The sequence below is a fragment of the Pseudoliparis swirei genome, chromosome 24, assembly GCF_029220125.1.
Source record: "Pseudoliparis swirei isolate HS2019 ecotype Mariana Trench chromosome 24, NWPU_hadal_v1, whole genome shotgun sequence".
Lineage (NCBI taxonomy): Eukaryota > Metazoa > Chordata > Actinopteri > Perciformes > Liparidae > Pseudoliparis > Pseudoliparis swirei.
The window spans coordinates 12,119,460-12,141,387 of NC_079411.1; the positions used below are offsets into that span (position 1 = coordinate 12,119,460).

General features: G+C 41.0%; 1 protein-coding gene across 1 annotated transcript in view; it reads right to left on the minus strand.

Annotated features, from left to right (window-relative positions):
• tenm3 (teneurin transmembrane protein 3) overlaps nt 1–21,928 on the minus strand; it is a 180,778-nt gene that overhangs the window by 42,885 nt on the left and 115,965 nt on the right. The window contains 9 exon segments of the mRNA XM_056408324.1: nt 1,098–1,169; nt 10,500–10,643; nt 13,357–13,492; nt 13,724–13,855; nt 17,511–17,639; nt 17,970–18,102; nt 19,156–19,275; nt 20,929–21,017; nt 21,114–21,244. Coding sequence (XP_056264299.1) covers nt 1,098–1,169; nt 10,500–10,643; nt 13,357–13,492; nt 13,724–13,855; nt 17,511–17,639; nt 17,970–18,102; nt 19,156–19,275; nt 20,929–21,017; nt 21,114–21,244 — 1,086 coding nt within the window.

Sequence of the window (21,928 nt, forward strand, 5' to 3'; positions counted from 1 at the left end):
CGGTTTAGTCGGAGTAGGATTACAAGAACGGACGGCCAGAGCTATCTGGTTAGCATGCTCATTTCAGTCAATTTAACAATATGTCTCTGACAAACTGTAACCTCAAACATACTGGTCGCAACAAAAACTCAGGTGCATATTCACAAACGGGTCGCGCGGTTTTTGCAGCCTCAAGACCTGCACACATAAGAAACGGTGTAATTATCGAAGCACCCGCAAAGGGTGAGATGCAGCCATAACTGTGCTGCAAGCAGACGGTGTCCTGGTGCTCCAGTGCTATTTGCACCTATTTAAATGAGGTAATATGCAGACGTTTGGAACAACATTGTCCCCTATCTATGCAAATGAGCCTCATTGCAAAAACAATCCAATTCACAAATACCAGTGCTCGAACCACGTGCAGTTACAGTGTGAAATAATTAGCATCCTCAGAGAGATGGTGGTAACTGAAGGGCATTTATAACTATAAGAGGTGACTGCTCAAACTAATTTATTTTGGCATTCAGTGACAGGATACTGTGACAGTTGTCATGAAAATTAAATGAACAAAGCTCCCCAACATGTCAATTTGAAATTAAACGAGAAAAAAAAGAAGCAAGGAAAAATAGAATGAAAATAAGTTAAATATATAAAAGAAGAAACAGTATTTCTTCCCTTTCCCTCCTTAAATGTTTCCATTCCCCTCTCTTGGTTTGGCTGGAAGAGGCACTCTGGCCAGATCCTCCTGGCAAGACCTATGGCTCTGGCTGAGTCTCACAAAAGACTCATTTATACTTTGCCACATGAATAATTGCAATTACATGCAAAAATGGGCAAATTACATTAAGCTGCAAACCATTATGGATGTGTTTGTGCTGTGAAAAAAGCATTTGCAAGCGATGGTGTAGTTTAGCAGCCCCAATCCATTCTCTGTGAATTCACCCCTCAATATTCAGATAGTTTGGAAGTGGCAAGAAGGAATTTTCTTCTGGGTCCCATGAGATTCCTGTGGCTCACACCTAAACTATGAGAGCAAAATAACTGACCGCCATGCAATGTCATAATTAACACAAACATGCAGCTTCAAACAAATCAATTATACTTAAAACTGTATTTACCCATGATGCTGCTGATGACCGGGGGCTGCTGGGATATGAATATGTTCTCACCATTGCCCTTGTACAGTATACCTGATGGAGAGAAGACATCAATATGAGTTATAGAGAGCACAGAAAGGCAGCAGAGAGAAAATGCAGCCAGATCAATTAATCTTTGCAATGATGTCCGTTTTGTAAATGAAAGTTCGGGGTACGTTGGAGTAGAGATTTTTTTTAACACAGCTGTCATTTAAAAATGCACTGAAATAATGCATAGATCCTGTTCTTTTATTAAAACTCTTGGGATTCTCAATGATGTGAGAGAAAATTCGCTTGTTCTTTCGACTATATGGCAAATTTGAAAGCGAGGCTGTTGTTATGAGGTTGGTGGATGTGCCTTGACCTCAGGCCTTTCTATACTGAGTTAATGTTCATGACCAATCAAGTTTTACTTGACTCGATGTGACTGATGCATTCACTTTTTATATTATAAATCGCAAAAGGAAGAAAAAAAGTGCAATTCGAGGAACATCAGTATTTGTGCTCATTTCATGAAACATTATGGATTATGGGGCAACTGGGGGTCAGTTCTTCAATCAGAGGATCGCCGGTTCGATCCCTGGCTCTGCTAGCCCATGTCAATGTGTCGTTGGGCAAGACACTTCACCCCAAATGTCTCCTGCAGGTTTTCAGTGGTGTGTGAATGAGTATGAATGATAAGATAGATCTGATTGGCAAGTGGCACCTTGCATGGTTGCCCCTGCCATCAGTGTGTGAATGGGTGACATGTAGTGTGAAAGAGCTTTGAATGGTCAGAAGACTGGAAAACAACAGCACAGTCCATTTATATATATTTTTAATGAGAAGAAAGAGAAAAGCTAATATGAGAGCAGGCCACTGGAAACAATGGAACAATGTAGCTATATACAAACAATGACAACCATTTCTTAAGATGCAAAGCAACATTAAGGACATATTGTCTTTTTTATTCAGATCACAACCACTTCGTTCCTACACGAGAATGCAGCAACACAATGAACCTGTAACTGGTGTGTTGTCAGAGATGACATGTCTGCAGGGCGAAACAGCCTGAATAAAACACTGATACTACTTCCAACGTGTTGTCTATCGGCCAATCAAGACTCTGCTAATATCTGCTGTTTTGTATGAGGAGAGATGAATACTTAGAACACAGTGCACTTTTCCTTTTAAATGTAGTCCTACTCCTAATCCATGTTGTTACACCTGTTCAAGGTTAGCATGTTGTGAAGTTATTTCGCCTGGTTGTTCTGGATGGGTGGAGCGAAGGCAGACAGTGGGACAGAGTTGCCGACGTCTTGTTTGTGCGCCCTAACCGACGAGAGATTATTTGAAACGCTAGCAGCATATAGCAGCTAACCTAGAGCATCAGAGAATGGCAGCTAATTAGAGAGACAACGCTGTCCAGGAGCTCCTTAGCCTCCGAGCAGAGGACCTCAACACCGAGTTCATCAGCCCTTGATGAAAGTTGCTGCTGCACGTCATTCACCACACTGGACACCGACGCTGTTGCGCTAAAACTCACGCCATTTGTTGTTCCTGTGCTGTGATACCGAGGTGCTATCTACAAGGAGGAGTACGAGGGGTGGGTTAGCTGACTGGTGAGGAGGTTTATGTGAATGAGTTGTGAGAACATGAACAGAGGAAAAGAGAGGGATGCACTCGTTCTTCAAAGTGAGACATCAAAGAGGAACCTCCTGTGGTGAGCTGAATTATTAAAGCTCTGCTGCCATCTTGGAAAACCAGCCCGCATTACGCTCCGTCCGTCCGTCCGTCTACAAGCTCTACATTCTACTCTTTATATGGATGCATACCATACACTCTACATTTTAAGTCCTTCAAACCCAGCAGGACACATCGCTACCGGCGCTTAAATCCCATATCAGTCGGTTCCCTTCCCGTCAGGCTCACTCTACATCCCTCTCCTTCTATTTCCCTCTATCCTCGTCTACCTCTTTCATCTCTCCCTCCATTGGTAGATGTTGATTGATCAACAGAGGCCAAGCCAGCAGGGTTCCTCCCATGCTGTGCTGTGGTCTACTCCCAGGCAACCAACTATTTGCCTGACTGGTGTGTGTGTGAGGGAGGGTAAGAAAGAGAGAGATAATGAGAGAGAGAGAGAGGGAGAGAGAGAAAGAGAGAGGGTGAGCAACGCTCCCTAGAAAGAGAGAGGAACATCAAATTGTCCTGCTGTGTTAAAATAGGGCAGTGAGGCTTTTTCACAAGGCTCCGTGTGTGTGTGTGTGTGTGTGTGTGTGTGTAAATAAGCACATTTGACATTGATCTCAAAACTTTCAATCTCAAAACCTAAATTCATAAATTCATACCACACCTGACCGAAGTAATTTTACTCGGCCCTGAGCACCTCAGAGATCAATTATCTGGTGATGTGGTTTCTGTAGACGGCATTGCCATGGCATCCAACACCACTGTAAAGAATCTCGACGTTATCTTTGATCGGGACTTGTCCTTTAACTCCCACGTGAAGCAAATCTCAAGGACTGCATTTTTCATCTCCGTAACAATTAAAAAATCTGGCACATCTCGTCTCAAAAATATGCAGAAAAACTGGTTCACGCGTTTGTTACTTCTAGACTGGATTACTGCAACTCCTTATTATCAGGCTGCTCTAATAAGTCTCTTAGGTCCCTCCAGTTGATCCAGAATGCTGCAGCTCGTATTCTCACTAACTGAGAAAATAGATCACATCACTCCTGCACTAGCTGCTCTGCACTGGCTCCCTGTAAAAACAAGAATCATATTTAAAATTCTTCTCCTCACGTACAAAGCCTTGATTGGTGATGCACCATCATATCCTAAGGAGCTTGTAGTACCATATTGCCCCACTAGAGAGCTGCGCTCACTAAATGTGGGCCTACTTGTGGTTCCTAGAGTTAAAAAGTAGGATGGGAGCCAGAGCCTTCAGTTATCAAGCTCCTCTTATGGAACCAGCTTCCACCTTCAGTCCGGGAGGCAGACACAGTCACCTCATTTAAGAGGAGACTGAAGACTTTCCTCTTTGACAGAGCTTATAGTTAGGGCTGAATCAGGTTCACCTGGTCCAGCCCCTAAATATGCTGCTATAGGCTTATAGCTGCCGGGGGACGTTTAGGATACACTGAGCTCCTCTCTCCTCTTCTCTCTCTTTTTATGGAAAAATATATGTCTCTTCATTGCACATGACAAACTCTACTTCTTCCCCAGAGTCCTTTGTGCCTTCTTGCCTCATAGGGTCCATTGGAAGCTGGTCCTGGGTCCTGACTCCTTGCCCCATTTTCTGCATCCAGCTTCTGGCCTGGACCTGGCCTCCTTCCCAATGGCCCTGCCTCTTTCTTTGTGCTTCCTGCCTCAAAGGCCTGGCCTCATTGGTCCGGCCTCTTTCGCGATGCCTCTTGCCTGCTGGCCCTGCCTCCTGCCATGTGAAAGGGTTTTTTCTATTTTTTGGAAGTTTTTCCAGGGACAAATTTGTAATTTGTGGTTTTATGCTCTTCAAAATTATCTGAATTGAATTGAAAACTGAACCTACTAAGGGCTGGCACACTGATCTGATCTAACAACCAACAACGTCACAATGATTTGGCTTCACTTGAACACACAATGTTCATAATCCAAAACAAAGTTTGGAGGAGGAATTGGTTAGTCTGACTGCTCTCCGTCCCTGAATGCTCCGACTGCTGATTCAAGCAGAGACATGTCTGAGCAGCTGCCGATAAGAGCCGACGACACACTCCTGTGCTGCAAGCGCTTCAGGTGTGGTCAGCCAAACAGAGCCCGACACAGCTAATAGTTAACGAACACACAAATACACTTGTGCGCATAAATCGTTATGATAAGAACTACAGTGGATGGATGGGTGGGTAAATAGGTCTTCAGTCATACACACCGACTGCCAGACAACACACTGTCAGGACCTGGAGTTTTTTTGTCTTGTGTCCTGTTTTATTTTGAAGACCCCATCTCTCGTGTTCTCTGGTTCCCTGCACTTCCTGTCCCTGTGATTGTTTCCACCTGTGTCCAATAACCTGCAACTTCCCTGTGTATTTAAACCCTGTTTGTTGGATTGCACTGTTTAGTTTGTGCGTGTTTGACCTGTTATTTTGAGTGAGAAGATTAAAGTTTCTGTGGAAAGTTGTTGCCGTTTGGGTCCTCTCTCTCTGGCTACAACAGTTGTGTAACACACACCCACACACACACACACGGGTTGAAAGCAGTTAAATACTAACTGACACACATGCACACGGCACAATGCATTACTAGGTTGTCGGCACTGGAAATCAATATAAAGAACGGCCTTGAGCCAATCAGTGGAATTGGTTCCTAATGGCCACAGGCACATTTTCAGGTCTGAAAACCATTTCTTCCTCATTCCCAACCAGTGAATGGCTTTTATCTTCAATTGCTAAATCCAAAATGAATTTAAAAGAAAAGTCTTTCTTGATATTTTGTTTATCAGCTAATTGGAAAAAAAAGTATATTTAATGGAAATCTCTGAATTTTAGTTGAAGGTGAGGGAATGATTTTATATTAAAAAGCATATTCTGGAGACCACCACAGAGAAGAGAACCAGAAGGTGCTCTCATGGGAAAACCGTCCGTTCCATACAACCTTCATTCAGAGTAGCAGAAGCAACCAGCTCCTAAAAAGCTTCACGAGGACTGTTGTTGTTTTTAATGAAACATCCACTGTTTATTCATTCATTGTATGCAACAACTACTTACACTTTTTTGTCTGCATACTGTTTACTTTGTTGTACAATAGTATATCTGCTCTTTTTGTATATATGATCTTGCTTCTGATTCGGGTGGCACATTGTAAATACTTTCCTGAATCGATCATTGGTAACATCGACGATCAATTAATCAATTAATTATAAACTCATATAACACTTTACAATTTGGGATTATGTCACAACAATGGTCAGAAAGCCACCACAAAAATGAAAGCTGGTTTTAAATTCAGTTATTTCAATTTTTGTGTTGTGAAAAAAGCAACACTAACTCATGCTCTCTGGAGAAAAGCATACAGCACCCTGACTGTGGCTTAGCCGCTTACTGTCTGAATAATAGAGTGCAGCGCTTCACAGGGCAGCTTACACACTCACACTCCCTCTGCACACACACCGGTGTATGAACATATAGACAAACATGGACCTGCACAAACTCACAAGTACACACAGAAAACACCATCACAAGCATGCACAAGAAAGCGGCCCCTTTACCCCCAAAACCCCTCACACAGACCCCCACACCCACACACTTTTTCTCTTTCAACCAGTCTTATCTGAGAGGTTCAGCAGTGCTCACTACTCAGTGCTTACAGATCACACAGCACCAGGTGTGCGTCTGTCTGTATGTGTGTCTGTGTGTGTGTGTGGACAATCCTTTGCACACCAATCCAATGTCTCTTTTCCTCTGTTCTTCTCTCTAACGGACAATTCCTTAGTTCATGTTGTTCAATAACAATCAGCACTCCTTTTGATGTGATACAGCTATATGAAGAAGAATAAAGTAAAAATAAATAAAATAAAATAAACCTATAGAAGAGGTGCTGCTGTTTATACTGTTTGTCTGAATCAAATCATCACTGCCATGTAGAACGTCATTGCCTCCATATGAAGTTGATACAGATCCATTTACTACATTAAATGACATGTCATTTAGCTGACGGCTTTATCCAAAGCCTTACAATCATGTTACATTCATACACCATAGACACAGCTATAGGGAGCAATTCAGGGTTACGCGTCTTGCTCAAGGACACATCAAGCGTCTTTGAGTATTATGAAAAGCGCTATAGAAATTTGATGTATTATTATTATTATCAACCAGGGTGGGGATTGAACTGCTAACCCCTTGATTGAAAGACTGACCTGCGAACCACTGACCCACAGCCACCCCATTTGGGATTTACTATCTAGTCTATTGAGTGGTAAGTGATCTCAGGCACAGACAAATACTTCTATGGCTCCTTGAGACAGAGAGGAATTAATGTTGTGTGATGCCTCTATGTGCGATTCTTAATACTGTCCACGGTTTTAACTATCCAGAAAAAGGAGTTGTCTTTTGGTGCTTTCACAAGTCATATTCTGTTTGCCTGTATCCGAGTGGACTTTATACTTTTGGTTAATTTCTAGCATAACAAAGAATTGCCAAGTGGCCTGTACAAAAGAGCAAATTTATATTTTTTGTCTCGAGAACTTCTGTGCAGGATATCTCAGATTTTAAATATTGCTTTTTTGTATCCATTATTTACCATATTCTTTATCTTCTTTTCAGCACTGCGCAGGCCGTCTGCAGTTTGCTTAACTTAGTGCAATTGAGCCTTTGCAAAGTTCCGCACTTTGAACACAGACCATCCAATCACATGCTGCTTTTACTATTTAAAGATTGTAACAGTGAATACATCCCTACCCAGCTTTACAGGAACAATGTTGTTTCTCAATTTCACTGTCTTCTGTATTTTTTGCCGGGTGATGTGCTGGGTCACTTCTATACTGTGAGCTGTACGCTTTAACTTCTATATTTACCTTTTTAACCTGTTTTCAACACTGAATAAGTCTGACAACATGAATGTATCTTATAGTGTATACCCGTCTGTCTGCTTCTCTCTGAAATCACTTTTTTATTTTTAGATTTCTTCAGAGAGTGCAGTGAAAATTAGTGAAGAGTAGCAGCTGGTGGTTTAGAGGGTCAGATTAAGTTCCCCCTGCATTTGTAAGCGCACAAGAGTTGCCTTGGAAACGGTTCTAGACCATCTCTCAGCAGCGGCCTTGGACTGGCTGTTATCACTCTTTATTCAAGAAGGGCTAAATGAATGGTTCAGTAAACAAAATCAAATCAATAAAAAGAAGAAAAAAAAAGCTGCTTTGCTGTCATCTTCATCTGAATATTAATATGAAAATACAACTTGAATTTGACCAGAGTACATTCAGTTAATAGGAAAGTAGTTGATCTTCCCTGTCAAAACAAGACAACACAGAACAAGGAACAATGAAATCGCAGCCCGGCGTCAACACGCGATACAGGCATGATATTTCCAACTCTAACTCATCATCCCATGCACATCATTAGTGGGGCTACAAGACAGACTACAAAGAAAGCCCAGCAGGAGTGTTTGATACTCCCTCCCTCTCTCTCAAGCACACACAAAGACAAGATTATTCTCGTCCATGTGGTGTCTTTTTTCGTCTTAAAAGGACACACATGTCGTGCGTTGCAAGTTCTGTCCCTTCAAGACACAAAATCACACCTACAGAAAATTTTACGCATATAGAGAGGAAATCACAAATCACACCTGCATTTTAAACGCACACACTCAGACAGACACACACACACACTGAGCCGGGTGACAAGGTGTTGAAAGCGAAAGAGGACTGCAGGGAGAGAGAGATGAATAGCAATGTGATGGATGAGGTGACAGATAGAGGACAGCGAGGAAGGGAGGGAGGAGGAGGAGGGCGCTTTATCAAGTCAAAGTGCCTTTAAAGCGAGTAAATTAATTTTTTAAATATGCATCTTTCTTCCATGAAACAGTTCGAGAAAGGTGAGCTATCTGAGAGAAATTAGTCTCTCTTCAGATAAAGGCGATCAATGGGCAATTCTGTAAACAGCAAGGATTGGCAGTAAAATTTCTTTCACAAACCAGCTGATTATAACACACATTTATAAACGGAGAACTGAAACAAAGAAAGCTCTGGAGTCACACTGTGCTGTCTGCTCCACATTCAAATGGAAATTAGTTGTGGGGCCTTTTATTGTAGCATAATAGTTTGGACATGTCTGTGGAGAGCTGCCTAACTATCTCAATCGGTGTGTGGGTAATCAGATTTAAAATGTGTAAAAGAATCTCTGAATGCTTGCTAACATTTGTGAATTTGTACATGAAACTGCAAATGTGTATTAAGAAGCTGCGTGTGTATTGAGATTTATTAATGTGGAAAGAAAAACTGTAAATGCGTACAAAGATATTACCAGCTGAAAAGTCTCAGTATTTTGCTTCTGGAAATACAGACAACTCAGGCACGACTTTCAATCGACCCCTCACTAAATCCCGCCCTTCACACCTGGCCAATCATAGACTAGCATTAGGCCAGCTCTGACCAGGGTCCAATAACTATTCAGCGCTGCTCAATACTCTGGAGAAATGATTTCAGATTATCTTAATCGTCAGGCTGGCTTAGTTGGATTTGGAGCTCGTCATGGTTAAACAGTGTCATAGTGGAACTCGTTACCCAGAGCGGCTGAAAGAGATATATACATTTCTAGAATCGTACGTTTCTATGTAAAAACTCTGAGCTAGCATGAACAGTCAGCCAGCACATCATTCGCTAGTGTTAGCACTATGCTACACTTGCTACTGAAGGTATACTGAATGTAAACACATGCTGCTTTTAATTTCTAATTCTTAAAAAGCAAAAATTAATAATTTTGAGCCATTAGTTAGTTTTTTATAGTTATTAGCTGGACATTACGATCAGCATTAACTCTTATATTACAGCATGTTGGAAAAGTATCAAGAATCTAGAAATCTTGTTTTCCCACTCAAACAACGTACCTAAGCAATGTATGGCATGTATAATATTTAATTAACATATCTCAACCTTGAGGTTGTATTGCATTATCTACAATATTATAAAAATAATGAAAAATGTAAATAATAGTTAAAGGAAGATGAGATGAAAATACACAAAAACAAGCAGGCAATGAGAGGAGAGTTGACGGAGGAGGAGAGACTGGTGAAGGTCTGAACTGACTGAGAAATTATGTGTGACTGTACATGTGTGCGTGTGTGTGTGTATGTGTGTGTATGTGAGAAAGAAAGTGAGAGATCAAAGGCTGTCAAAATACCACTGGGCAGCTGGAACAAATCCAAGGGCCACACGCCCGCCCGCACACACGCAAACTAAACTTTTCCTCCGCTTCGTTGACCAAAGCCTGCATGACAACAACGATTTTGAAAAGAGCTGAGATTAAAATACTTTTTAACTGCTATTAGCGTTGTCCATTTCTTCCTCATATAACTAATGACGAGGAGAGAGCGGGAGAGAGAATAAAGAAGGATATGTTTTGTATTTTGAGATTCACATTTATGTAGAAATGAATACTCTCCAATACAGGCTGCTGTGTGTTCACTACTGCAACCACCAGCAGCTTTCTCAATCTCAAACTATTTATAAGCATAGATTGTAAAGCACTCTGAGACAATTTGGAATTTGTGAAAATGGGCTATACAAATAAAATAAACTGAAACTATTTAGACTGCCATGGAAACGCAGACAACAATTGGCTGAAGGAACATTTTAGTTCCTAAAAAAAGTAGTGATTATGTGAAGCTAGCTGCAGTATGATAGTGCAGGCTATGGTTCTGTTATGTTATGGCACCTACCATTTTGTACATCCAGGATGTGATGTTTATCCAGCGTCCAACCTCCCATGTTGGAAGCATCCAGCTCGTAGCCTTGCAAAATGGCCGTTCTCTTCTCCCAGAGGATGAGGTCCAGGCAGGACTCGTATTCAAACCCCACCGACACTATTAGACACACAAAGCACAAGGCCAGTTACTCCCCTCGGTCCTTTGACTGCTCCTGTTGAAAGCAAATGGAAGAGTTGCTGTGATTCAGCTTTGAAAACAACGAGTTAACCTCCATTTGTCTGCTTTTGAAACATCCACTGACACTGCTGCTGGATCAATGTAGGCCTTCATTATCTGGTCCAACACAACTCCACTTTCTTCTTTACACACACACACACACACACACACACACACACACACACACACACACACACACACACACACACACACACACACACACACACACACACACACACACACACACACACACACACACACACACACACACACACACACACACACACACACACACACACACACACACACACGTGTGTATTCAATTAAGAAGTAACAAAGATCTTCAGGGGGAGGAGTGAAAGAAAGCTAAAAGTTTAAGAGGGAGGAAAAGTAATTCAGTAATTTTGAGTTGATAGTACAGTAAGAATAATACATTAAGTCATCTAAAGATACTTTCCAAAGCAGATGAAATAGCCAAAATAATAACAGTGAATAGAAAATAACAAAGACAAACCAAAGAGTAATGACATTTTTAAACAGATTAAAAACACATTTGTAAAAAAAACATTACGAAGCATGAGGAAAAGCTCATCTATGAAGATGCATTTCAGAGAGAGCATTACAACATGGAGAATGCTTAGTTACCAAATATTAAAGCTTGGGTTTGTAATGTCAGACAAACCAGCAAGGATAAGCTAGATTTAAAAATAATTTCTTGAACATTACCAACCCTAGCTTTATTGGGTAATTATGAGGCAATATGTAATCAGCAAATATCCCATGAAAAAAATAGTGAGCTGATGTAGGGGCAAAGAGGAAGGGCTGGTGTGTTCTGGTCTAAAATATGTTTAAAGATCATATTTGATGCACAGTTCTTCCAATGAATTCAACCTCTGTAACAGTTGCCAGACCAAATATTCTTGTGGTTAAGCTTCCTTATTATAAATTATGAGCACCAATTTCACAAGTGTTACAAAACATAGCAGTAGATCATCTTTATGGTCAACCCATTAAGCCGGGCTACCATAAGTAATAACTCAGCGAGGAGTACGCATGCTGGACTTGTCCCTCATAAAGGTGTCACAGGGGTTAGCATACCCATTATGTGTAAGCCATTTCCCTGTGAAAGCCTTTTTGCAGACCCTTTTTGAACTTAGCTGTAATTGTGCAGTTTTATGTGTGTTCAGGGGAAGTCCGCACTACAGGAAACGTCTTCCTCTCCACAGGAAGTGTGTGCAGTACATGGTTATACTTTGATAGTGAGTGCAGACCGGGAGTTATTTTGTGTTGAATGGGTGCAATCTATTTGTTCAATACATTTTCTCTCCATCTGTGACATGTTCTCCTCATTTCACTTGACATTTGTGTCACCAGGAATATCTCAATAACATGAACATGTTTGCACAGACGGATAGCTACAATGCAAGCAGCATTGATATTAGACTTTTCTCCTTCACATACAGGGGACAAACTTAGGTTCTGATAAGTGAAGCCAATGCTATGTTAAGGTAGTGCCGTAAACCTGAATGATCTTTACTGGCCAGCAGGGAGCGACTCCTCAGGTTGTACAGAAGACAAAGAGAAAATGACTACTTCTTACTTGATTTATTACCTCAGTAAAATAATGATGTTCATTTTGTAATTGATGGTTGAAATAGACCATAAAGCAGGGTATGCTTCAGGGCGGGGTTACTGTGTGATTGACAGGTCACTACTATGACTTTGTATGGGAGTTGTTTTCATCTAAGAACTTTAGCCTTTTACATTTTTAGACATTTTGGTTGTCTGAAAATGTCTGATTCAGCATTTGGTTGTAAATATTTCTGGTAGCATACAAACAAGATGGCGACGGCCAAAATGCATAACTCGAGGGTTCAGAACTGTAGTCGACAAACCAGGTGATGTTACGTCCGCTTTTTCTATAAACACTTCACATTCTGATATACTGTATTGCCCCCACAATCTGGTCTGCAAGATGCTTAATTCCATCTTGCAGACCAGTAACATTCATTTCTGACATCACACACAACCAATGCTGAGAGTGAGCGAGAGAGAGAGAGAGAGAGAGAGAGAGTGAGAGAGACTTATTTACTGTCGTCGGCCATATTATCGTAGCAAGACCAGGGATTCCAGCCAATGACCTCCAAGTCATACCAACACTTAACCTCCAGGCTTCTGCTCCCATTATTTCATTAAAAAGACAGCACTAAGTGAGTTAATTGTAAAATCATGTGGGAAACTACAGTTGTTATTGCATTTCCATTCTCTGTTGTGAAAAGAGAGCTGGCATACTCGTCTACAGAAGTCTGCTGTGAGGGTTTTCCTACAAACGCGTCTCAGTTAATTAGCTCGGCTCGCCATCACCGACAGGAGCGGTTTCAGAATGTCGCTTGCGACATAGAAGGCATCTCATTGTCAAGCCTCTCTGTACGAACATACAAGTTAAGAGAGAAAAATAAGGAGCCTCAGGTTCTCAGAGCAGCTGCTTCTGGCTGCTCCAAGTTGAGGTTGAAAATCCAAGGTGATCATGTTTTTGTTGTTGTTGTTGTTTTGGAACAGCCTTTAACAAAGTCTCAGAGAGGGCAAACCAGTGCACACCTTTGAAAGCTTCCCGCTACTTTCTTTTTCCTTTGCTAATGAGCAGCAAACTCACCAACTGCCTCGGATAGTCCATAGACACGTTGGCCATAGGCATCGGTCTTGTCCCAGATGAAGGTGTAGAAGAGATTTGGTTGGGCGGGGAACCATTTCTGGAAAAGGCGTCCCACCACTGCCACCATCAGGTGAACCTGGATAAACAACATCAATCACAAAGGTTACTGAATGGTAGATCAGGTTAGGGTTCCACTGGTATGGACACTGAAGCTGTTTAGGGGTAAATGCAGTATTTTCAAACCTGGATTCTATTTTCCCAACTTTTTGTGTCAAAGTGACAAACGTGGACAGCGATTTTTGAAATTGGTCCAATACTTAGGGAGAACACTGCAGATGGCAGCCTCTTTGTATATCACATATCTCACCTTCATCAGGTTGAAAGGTATTGATGATTGGGTCATGGTGACTTTAAGGATGGGTCTATACCCCGCTGCTCTGGAGCTCAGGTAGATCAGGTTGAGATTGCTGCCTGGGATTGAGGTTTCTTCCTGTAAAACCTGCAAAGGTAAAAATGAATACAAAACACATCAGCACCCAACACTATCTTACGGTCACAACGCATCATATTTGTAGGGAATGGACTGCTAATTGGCTCACAGCTCAGAGGAGAGAAAAACAAGCAACCATCTGGTACCATGACAGGTGGGCATATTTAAGAGCATGGCTACTGTTGAACTCAATACAGTCAAATGCATGTGGTAAAGCTGGGTTGTATGGTTATCAGAAACAGGTTCAAACAGGATTTTGCTTGACAAAACAATTTTTCTTATCAGAACCATAATGCGTCCCAAATTTCCCTATTTTGAATCACTACTGAGAGCAAATGCTGTAATACCTGATCAAAAGGATCAGTATCAGGCAAAATACCTGCACTGGCACTGTTTCTCTTCCTACACCAGCTTAATGCTAACTGTAATAAAGTAGACTGGATCACATAGAGGTTTACAATAAATTAACTTTAATGCTGACAACAATACCCTAATAGCCTAATTTTGTACCTCCCACAAAATAATGAAGATTAGTCTTTGAAGATTCAGTATATGGGGATCACATAAGTATTGAGTCTGTGAAAAAATCATATTGGATCAAATTTGATGTGCCCGACAAGGAGGATCTAAGGCTGGGTTGTATTCTGACATGGTCTACCATTAAGTGAGTGAATGATTACACTTGACAATGTTTCGGCTACAGCTCCTAAAACCACTGCAAAAAATAACAAAAATAATCAAATGTGTCTCAGATAGCGGTGTCCTAGTCACTGCTGTGTGAGAACATGGTAAACCAGCTGCTAACTGAGTCTGGCTGCACATGAAACACCGTTTCAAGTGATGTCTCCAAACCTGAGGGGGTGCTTACGCATCTAAAAGTCCACATCGCCTCTGTTACATCTTTGGAGGACATTATCTGAATATTTGGCGAATATATATTCTACTGGGAAGACTTGCAGGTGAAGGACGAGCAGGAGGACTTCTCTGATTCAGATAAAAACACACACAGTCATGCATATCGACACCTCTATGACCTACTAATACCCAAAGTGAGACACCGTCTTTTAGTTTCAAAACGCCACTTCGGTCCCAGCTCACACTCAAATGACACATAACCGTTGCTCTTTTTCTGCTTGTTGGAGAGAAGAGATACAAAGACTGATTCTCATACAGCCGTATGTACATGTGTTTGAGTATGCATATCATCTAGGAATATAGGAATGTGTGTGTTTTGATCTATTTGATGTATCTGCTTGTCCTAGCGTTACACCTGAGCACGGAGAGTCAGACTTAATCAACGCTCTATCACATACAGCAGAGGTCGCACGACATGTCTCAATATCGCTGAGTGTCAACAGTGGGATGGCCCACAGCTGCTGGAGGAGGGTGAGGGTAGCAGCATGGCATCAGACTGGCAAAGTCACAAAGAGAGCAAGAAAGACATTTCATCTTGAAAATTCATCAAGTATGAAGTATGAAGAGGTTGTTTTACACAGAAGTCAAGTTAGAAGACACGATGAAGCTCAACATCTGTACTACATAAACACGGGGTGTACTGGTTGAAAACGAAGAGTTCAGGGAAGTGTTTGCTGTTGTCTTCCAAAGAGGTTTCTCTGACCTGGGGGTTTGTTAACAACCTTGCTGATTACCTACTGTATATACTTGTGTTTCTTGCCCCTCGAGTTATGTTGATTTACGATTACACTGGTGCGGTCAGGTGTACCAGTTTACACCGGTTTCATTTCATGCAAACTGGCTGAACCAGCATATGTCATAAGGACACGATTTAGCAAATTAAAAGGTAACCTACATCAGCAACATGTGCCGTTGGCTTCCCAGTGCTAATTCCACCGTGTAATGCAGTAGAATGAAGCAATAAGACAATGTGATTAACGTAATGTCGTGTTTGTTTATGAACAGACTAATGGAGCCCCGAGTGTCTGACTGCGTGATTTACTGCGGAGCCGAGGCCAGCAACTTGAAGGAGATCCAATTTCAGTTGAGGTGGGAGGGAGAAGATGCACACGGTGCACATTGTGTTTGTCTACTAGTGTTACATGTGACAAACTATGCCAATATAGGTGCTGTGAGAAATAAAATAAAAACTCCCAACCTTACAGCCCCACCAGACTTCTTTTTAGAGACGTCCCTGTGCTTCCAGATCTTAGCAATCAAATTCTTGAATGCAATGCCATTATTACCCATGTACATGATGGCTAAAACGACTCTACAGTCTTGCATTTCCAAATATATTCCTAATATGATACAAAAGAACACACAATGTGTCATTGGTGGCACCATCGCCTTAGAGCAACAAAGTACTGATTTTCTCTGTGTGGAATTTGTTCTCTTCTTGAGCTATTCCCAGGTGCTTTAGTTTCCTTTCCCACTACATTCAGATGTGGTTGAGGGTTTGCTTATTCCACTCATGGTTTGGCTGAAGAAAAAATACACACGTGACGTTTTAGACTTCTTGAAAGGATAAGTAGACCTGTGATTAATTGTAGACTCCAAAAAAGAGAAGATTGGAAAGGAATTACAAAGAATACAAAAACGAAACATAAAAACAAAGCTCCTCAGGGAATGATCCATTTTGAGTGTTCCTGTGTTATATTTTTCAGCTGCGCTATTGCCTTTTCATTAGCCGGGCATTTAGTGTTCATTACATATCCATTACATCCCCTTTAAGACTGCCCTTTTCTCTGCCCTCTTCACTAATGGACTCAGCTCCACCAAAAGCTAAGTAGCGGCTTTCCATTCATTTGCGTTTGATCTGCACTCAGACCCCCCCCCCCCCAACTCCCTCTCCCCCCCACGTCATACGTGTCACACACGTTTTCCTTCAGCCACACACTCTTTCAGGCACATACACACACGCTTGTTAAATACAAAATAATTATAGTGCCCTGGTTCAGGGTTGTTAAAATATAAAAACACACATGGAGTTCTGTCATCTGTTTTATTTCCACTGAGGACTGGTGAAAGTGTGTGAAATGTGACGATAAAGAAGCACACAGATGTGCTATTAGGCTTAAAGACAATTAGAAGCAGGACCCAGGGTGGAGCTGTGTGGGTGTGGGTGTGTGTGGGTGCGCAGGACAACACCTGTTAAACGTGTTAGCAGTGAGGCAGTTAGCCTTCATAACATGTTAATGGTGCTTGTGTAAGTGTTATAAAGAGTTTCCAACTAAGATTTATTTTTGTCTTGTATTCACTTTCGTCACTGAGGAACACGATGGGCTACACTTTAAGCCCTTCTTTGTTTATCTTATATTCGTTTATATTTTGGTAGCTTGACATAATTAGCAGCTCTATCTTGATAACTATCATGGGGAAAAAAAGATGATCAAGCAAGTTCTGGATTAGGAGAATCTTTTTTGATGATTTTTGACTGAATGTATAAACATTGTTTATGATTAGTCCAGCATGTGTTCACACTGAATTAAAACATATGTGTATTTTGTCTGCATGTTCATTTGAGTTATATCTGCAGAAGAAAGAGACCTTGAACTCATTGAATGCTTTTATTATTGATACTTTTGGACTATGCCTGATACCTCATGTATGCTGATACTGAGGCTGAGATCATATTTTTAACAACAGTATACACATTGGCTTTGAATATTGGTCTAGTTACTTCAAAGCCTCCTCTGGGATTTCTTACCTGTGTTTCAGGTATGATGGGGCCATACTCAATTGAACTTCTGTAAAACGTAGAAAGAGGAGACGCAACGATGACAGGACTGGGTCTGATGAAGCCACTAAGGTCACAGCTGGGAATGTCATTCTCCTCCTGAAACAGCCGGACATAATATGTGCCATTTAGTCTTTTCACTTCCATCAATGCTTTGACTGAGAAACAGAGAGCTCATTAGTCACATACATCGTCAGCCAGTGAGTCAGTGGCATTTTGTGTTTATGTCATTAAAAGACCACAGCCAGGAATGTCCTCTTGCTTCATAACAAAACAAAACGTAACAAATTCAATAATTGTGTGATCAGTCTGTCGAAAACAACAAGTCAGAGAAGAAAGCTTCAACATAGTGTTTAAAGTAACTGCAAATTATACAAGTGTTGTTTGTGTCAGGCACATATCTAGACAGACAGCAGTGATACCGCTCACCTTCTTCATGACCAGTGTGTCCATTACATAGAAGACATTCCATGGCACCCACACAGTTCTGTACTGAGTGAGGAAGGGAGCACGCTCAAAACTCAATGTTAGGGATGCCCCACCATTGGCTAGTAGATCGAACCTGCATCACATCCAAAAAAGTAAAACAATTACATTTAATTAAATTTATTTTGCATCTCCAAAAATTCAAAAGATTTCTCAGAGGGCTGTACAATCTGTACAAATTATGACATCCTCTGTCTCTGCACCTCACATCGAGTCGTTGACCTCGTTTTCCTTTTTGACCCCCATCATTAACCTCCTTTTCATTTTAGCGTTAATCAACGTTAGCCATGTTTATATTGTTGGCCCTTAACGTTACGTACCCTAAAAGTTAAACCTGTTTGTACTTTTTATCCTTATCGTTAACATAATTTATAAATTTGACCCTTCATGTTAACCTTGTTTGTATCTTTGATCCTTTTAGTTAAACTTGTTTATATTTTTGACCCTTACAGTGAACATGTGTGCTTCTGTGTGTATGTAGTTGTATGCAGGGGAGTGTGTGTGTCCTGCTGTGATCGATGCATCCTTTTGAGTCCAATCATTTCTAACGCAAGAGTCTTACATTTCCACTGCTGCACACATTCACACCTCTTCAGCCAACATGCTTGAGCTTGAGGATAGTGTCGAGAGTAGATGGAGGAATATACAGTAGATGTGATGTAATTACTGCCCCTTTGTTTTGTTGGACTTTTTTTATCCAGTGTTTTGTGGGATTTGTTAAGTTCTATACAAATATGAGGTAACCTCAGGCATTTTTTTAAAGATTGAATAATTAATTTGTTCATTATTGTTTTATTTCGGTTTGCCCAAAGAATAATGGAAATATGTTAATGAAATAGGTTGGTTGTTTAAAGAAGGTTTTGCTAATGTTTTCATATTTCTTATTGCTACCCTACTTAAGTTAGAATTCATGATTTGTTTGTATCATGATTGTTAGGATAATTCAAGCTTCTCAGAAATACCATAAATTATTTTGTTGGCCAGTACGTCCACAGGCTATGAATGGATAGAGAAGATCGTCAGTGTTGCAACCATGTTTTGTTGGAAGAATTGTTTTGTTTTTAACGTACATATACAACAGAATTTTACAAATATTAAGAATACATATAAATAATAAATAAATACACACATGCCATCCTTGCGCGTTACAGTGTATCCATGCTCAGCATAGTGGACAAACGTCACGTTGACTCCAATCAGAGGAGTTCCGTCAGCTGTCAACACCTGACCTCGAATTATCGACACCAAGCTGGAGAGAGAGATGGTAGAGAGAGGTTATCTTTATTAAAGTTACACTATTCGTCATTTATAATTGTTACATTTTACTGTAATGTTGAGAAAACTGAGCCATCACAGGGAGGAAATACCCCCAGGTGTCTTTGACCCAAGACCCAGTGGTTGGGCTAAGCCAGTGCTGGAAAAACTGTCCAGACATCCCATAATCTCGCACACTAACACTCCGAGACACTACTGCCTTTCTTATCCTCACTGTGTGTTACTCCCTGTGAGAGGAAGGGCAGAGTGCAGCGAGGCATCGCTTGAAACAACAACTGCTGAGCTGTGGGAGTGTAATAGGACACTGATGTTACTGCTGCACATCCTCATCACACTGACTTGCATATTTACACCACAGCAGTGCTCTCAGCTGCCACATTCAAGCAAACTCAATTTGAATTACCTTTCTTCTTCTGCGTATGACTGTATGATGTTTTTTCCACTTTTACTTTTTCATGTGGGAGCTCCACTGAGAGCAACGCTTTCTTTTCAGGACTCCCTGGTCGGCCACACAGTACACAAGCACACACTTATCGGTTGAGAGGTTTGTCACATTTAGTTCTGACGAGTTTTTCTGTAATCTCGATCTCGATTTCTCACCCGTTTTCTGTCCATTAATGGACGTGCATATCGCAGTATTTTAAAAGATCGCTACAAGAAATGTCATGACTCATCAATATGAACTAAAACATATGTATTTTGGTGTGTATGAGGAGACTAATCGTTCAAGCTAGTGTTGACAAGTGTTAGTATTAAGAATAGCTTTAAATCTGACCACTCTACAAAAGTCATATTGTTCAGTATCCATGAGGGAGAAAACTCCTCAGAAACAGTATTTAGTTCATCATCGATCTGTGAAACACCAAACAAATGTAAAATGGGATTAATGAAATGAAATCAACTAGAATCTATTGCAGGTTTTACAGCCTATGTCAGGAAGAGATACTCACCTCATCAGATACAGCCTTTTTAGCACACATACACACACTGCTGTTTTAAAGTCTAATCATTTTTATTTTTTATGATAAAGTTGTAGGCCCATTCCATTCTGAAAATACAGGACATTTGTATTACAGTGTTGTGGCCTTCTGCTCTAATGAAACATTCAGACTAGCATCAAATATTTGACAAAAGACAAATGGCCTAACAGAATTTCCATCATGTTTCTTCCCTGACATTGGCTCTGCCGGTCGCGCTCTGTATTTTGCAGATAGCCACCCGTTCTTTTCCTCTTATCATAATTAATGAATGTTATATCTGAGGCAGACGTGGGAAGAAATGGCTTTTGGCAAGCGAAAAAAAGCGAACCTGTATTGTGAACTCTGTCGCACTGACACCTTTTCTGATCATCCGGACAGGATGCAGTCAACTGTTCATACTATGGTAAATATAAGTGAGCTATGAACTGCAGCCGGAAGAATTGTGAAATAATCACAGGCTACAGAAAAAAACTTCATTATTCATTTTGAGAAATTGGCAACCAATTCTTGGCCTATGGTTGCCACTTTTAAACATATCGAAAAGGAGACAGCAAAAAGCTAAACCTGCATCCCAAAATAAATGAATCTGTAATATTAGTAATAAAGCTGCTACAGGCGGAACCAGAACCAGAGAGAGACACCGTTACCTTTTATTGAACGGACTGTCTCCAGCGATGACGTGAGTGGATTCAGGACCAACTAAGAAATAGATTCGCTGGTAGAAAGACCTGGCTGCCTAAGGAGATAAAAAGGACAGATGTTGCTTTCCTTTGTAACATGAAATGACAGTTGCCTTCTTATTTTGACTTCATTTCTGATTTAAGCTCCTTACTTGCTGAGGAACCAATGAGGATGGAGACTGGCTGAGCACCTCTCCCGGGTCAGGTGACCCTTTGCAGTATAACTGGTTCTGACAGGAGGGCTGCAAACAGCAGTCTGGATCCATACAGTCAGCCAGGCCATCTGAAACACACACAACATTATAATATTCAGAAACCTAAGAGAACATTTTGATGGATGACAGTAAAGTTTCAGGTGGATGGAAGAAGGATAGAGGGATGAAAACGGGATGAGAATGGATTGATGACCACAGGGACAAGCAGTCAGAAGAGGGATTAAGAAGAACTGAAGGATGATGAAAGGATTAAGAATAATTAACAATGCAAGCAAATGGCGAGGACGGAGGAATCAAGGGGTAGTGATGGAGGCATACAAAATAAATAAAGATGGAGGTTGATAGATGGAGAGGATGGTCACATATACCATGGAGAATTGGGGAAGACGAAAGGAAGAGTGAGATACTGTATCATCTAAAGAAGATAAGTCAAACGTAAATAAAAGAAAAATATAGGCAGAAATGGAGAGAATGAAAGGAAAAGAAAGTGTGAAAAATGGACAGAAAAACACAAGTTGATGGATCGACCTGTCGTAACAAAGAGAAGAACAAATAGATTTTCTTATGTAGTGGGAAAGAGAAGTAATTGATGTATGAGGGAAAAATGGAGCGATGCAGTAGGATTAGTATGTGAGCAGTATGTGTTTATTAGGCGCTGCCAAGAGAAATAAAGTCAAGGAGGAGTTAAGGAGGGAAGGAAGAAGGATGGATGGCTGCAAGGAAGATAAGTAGGGATGGAATGATGGAAAAAG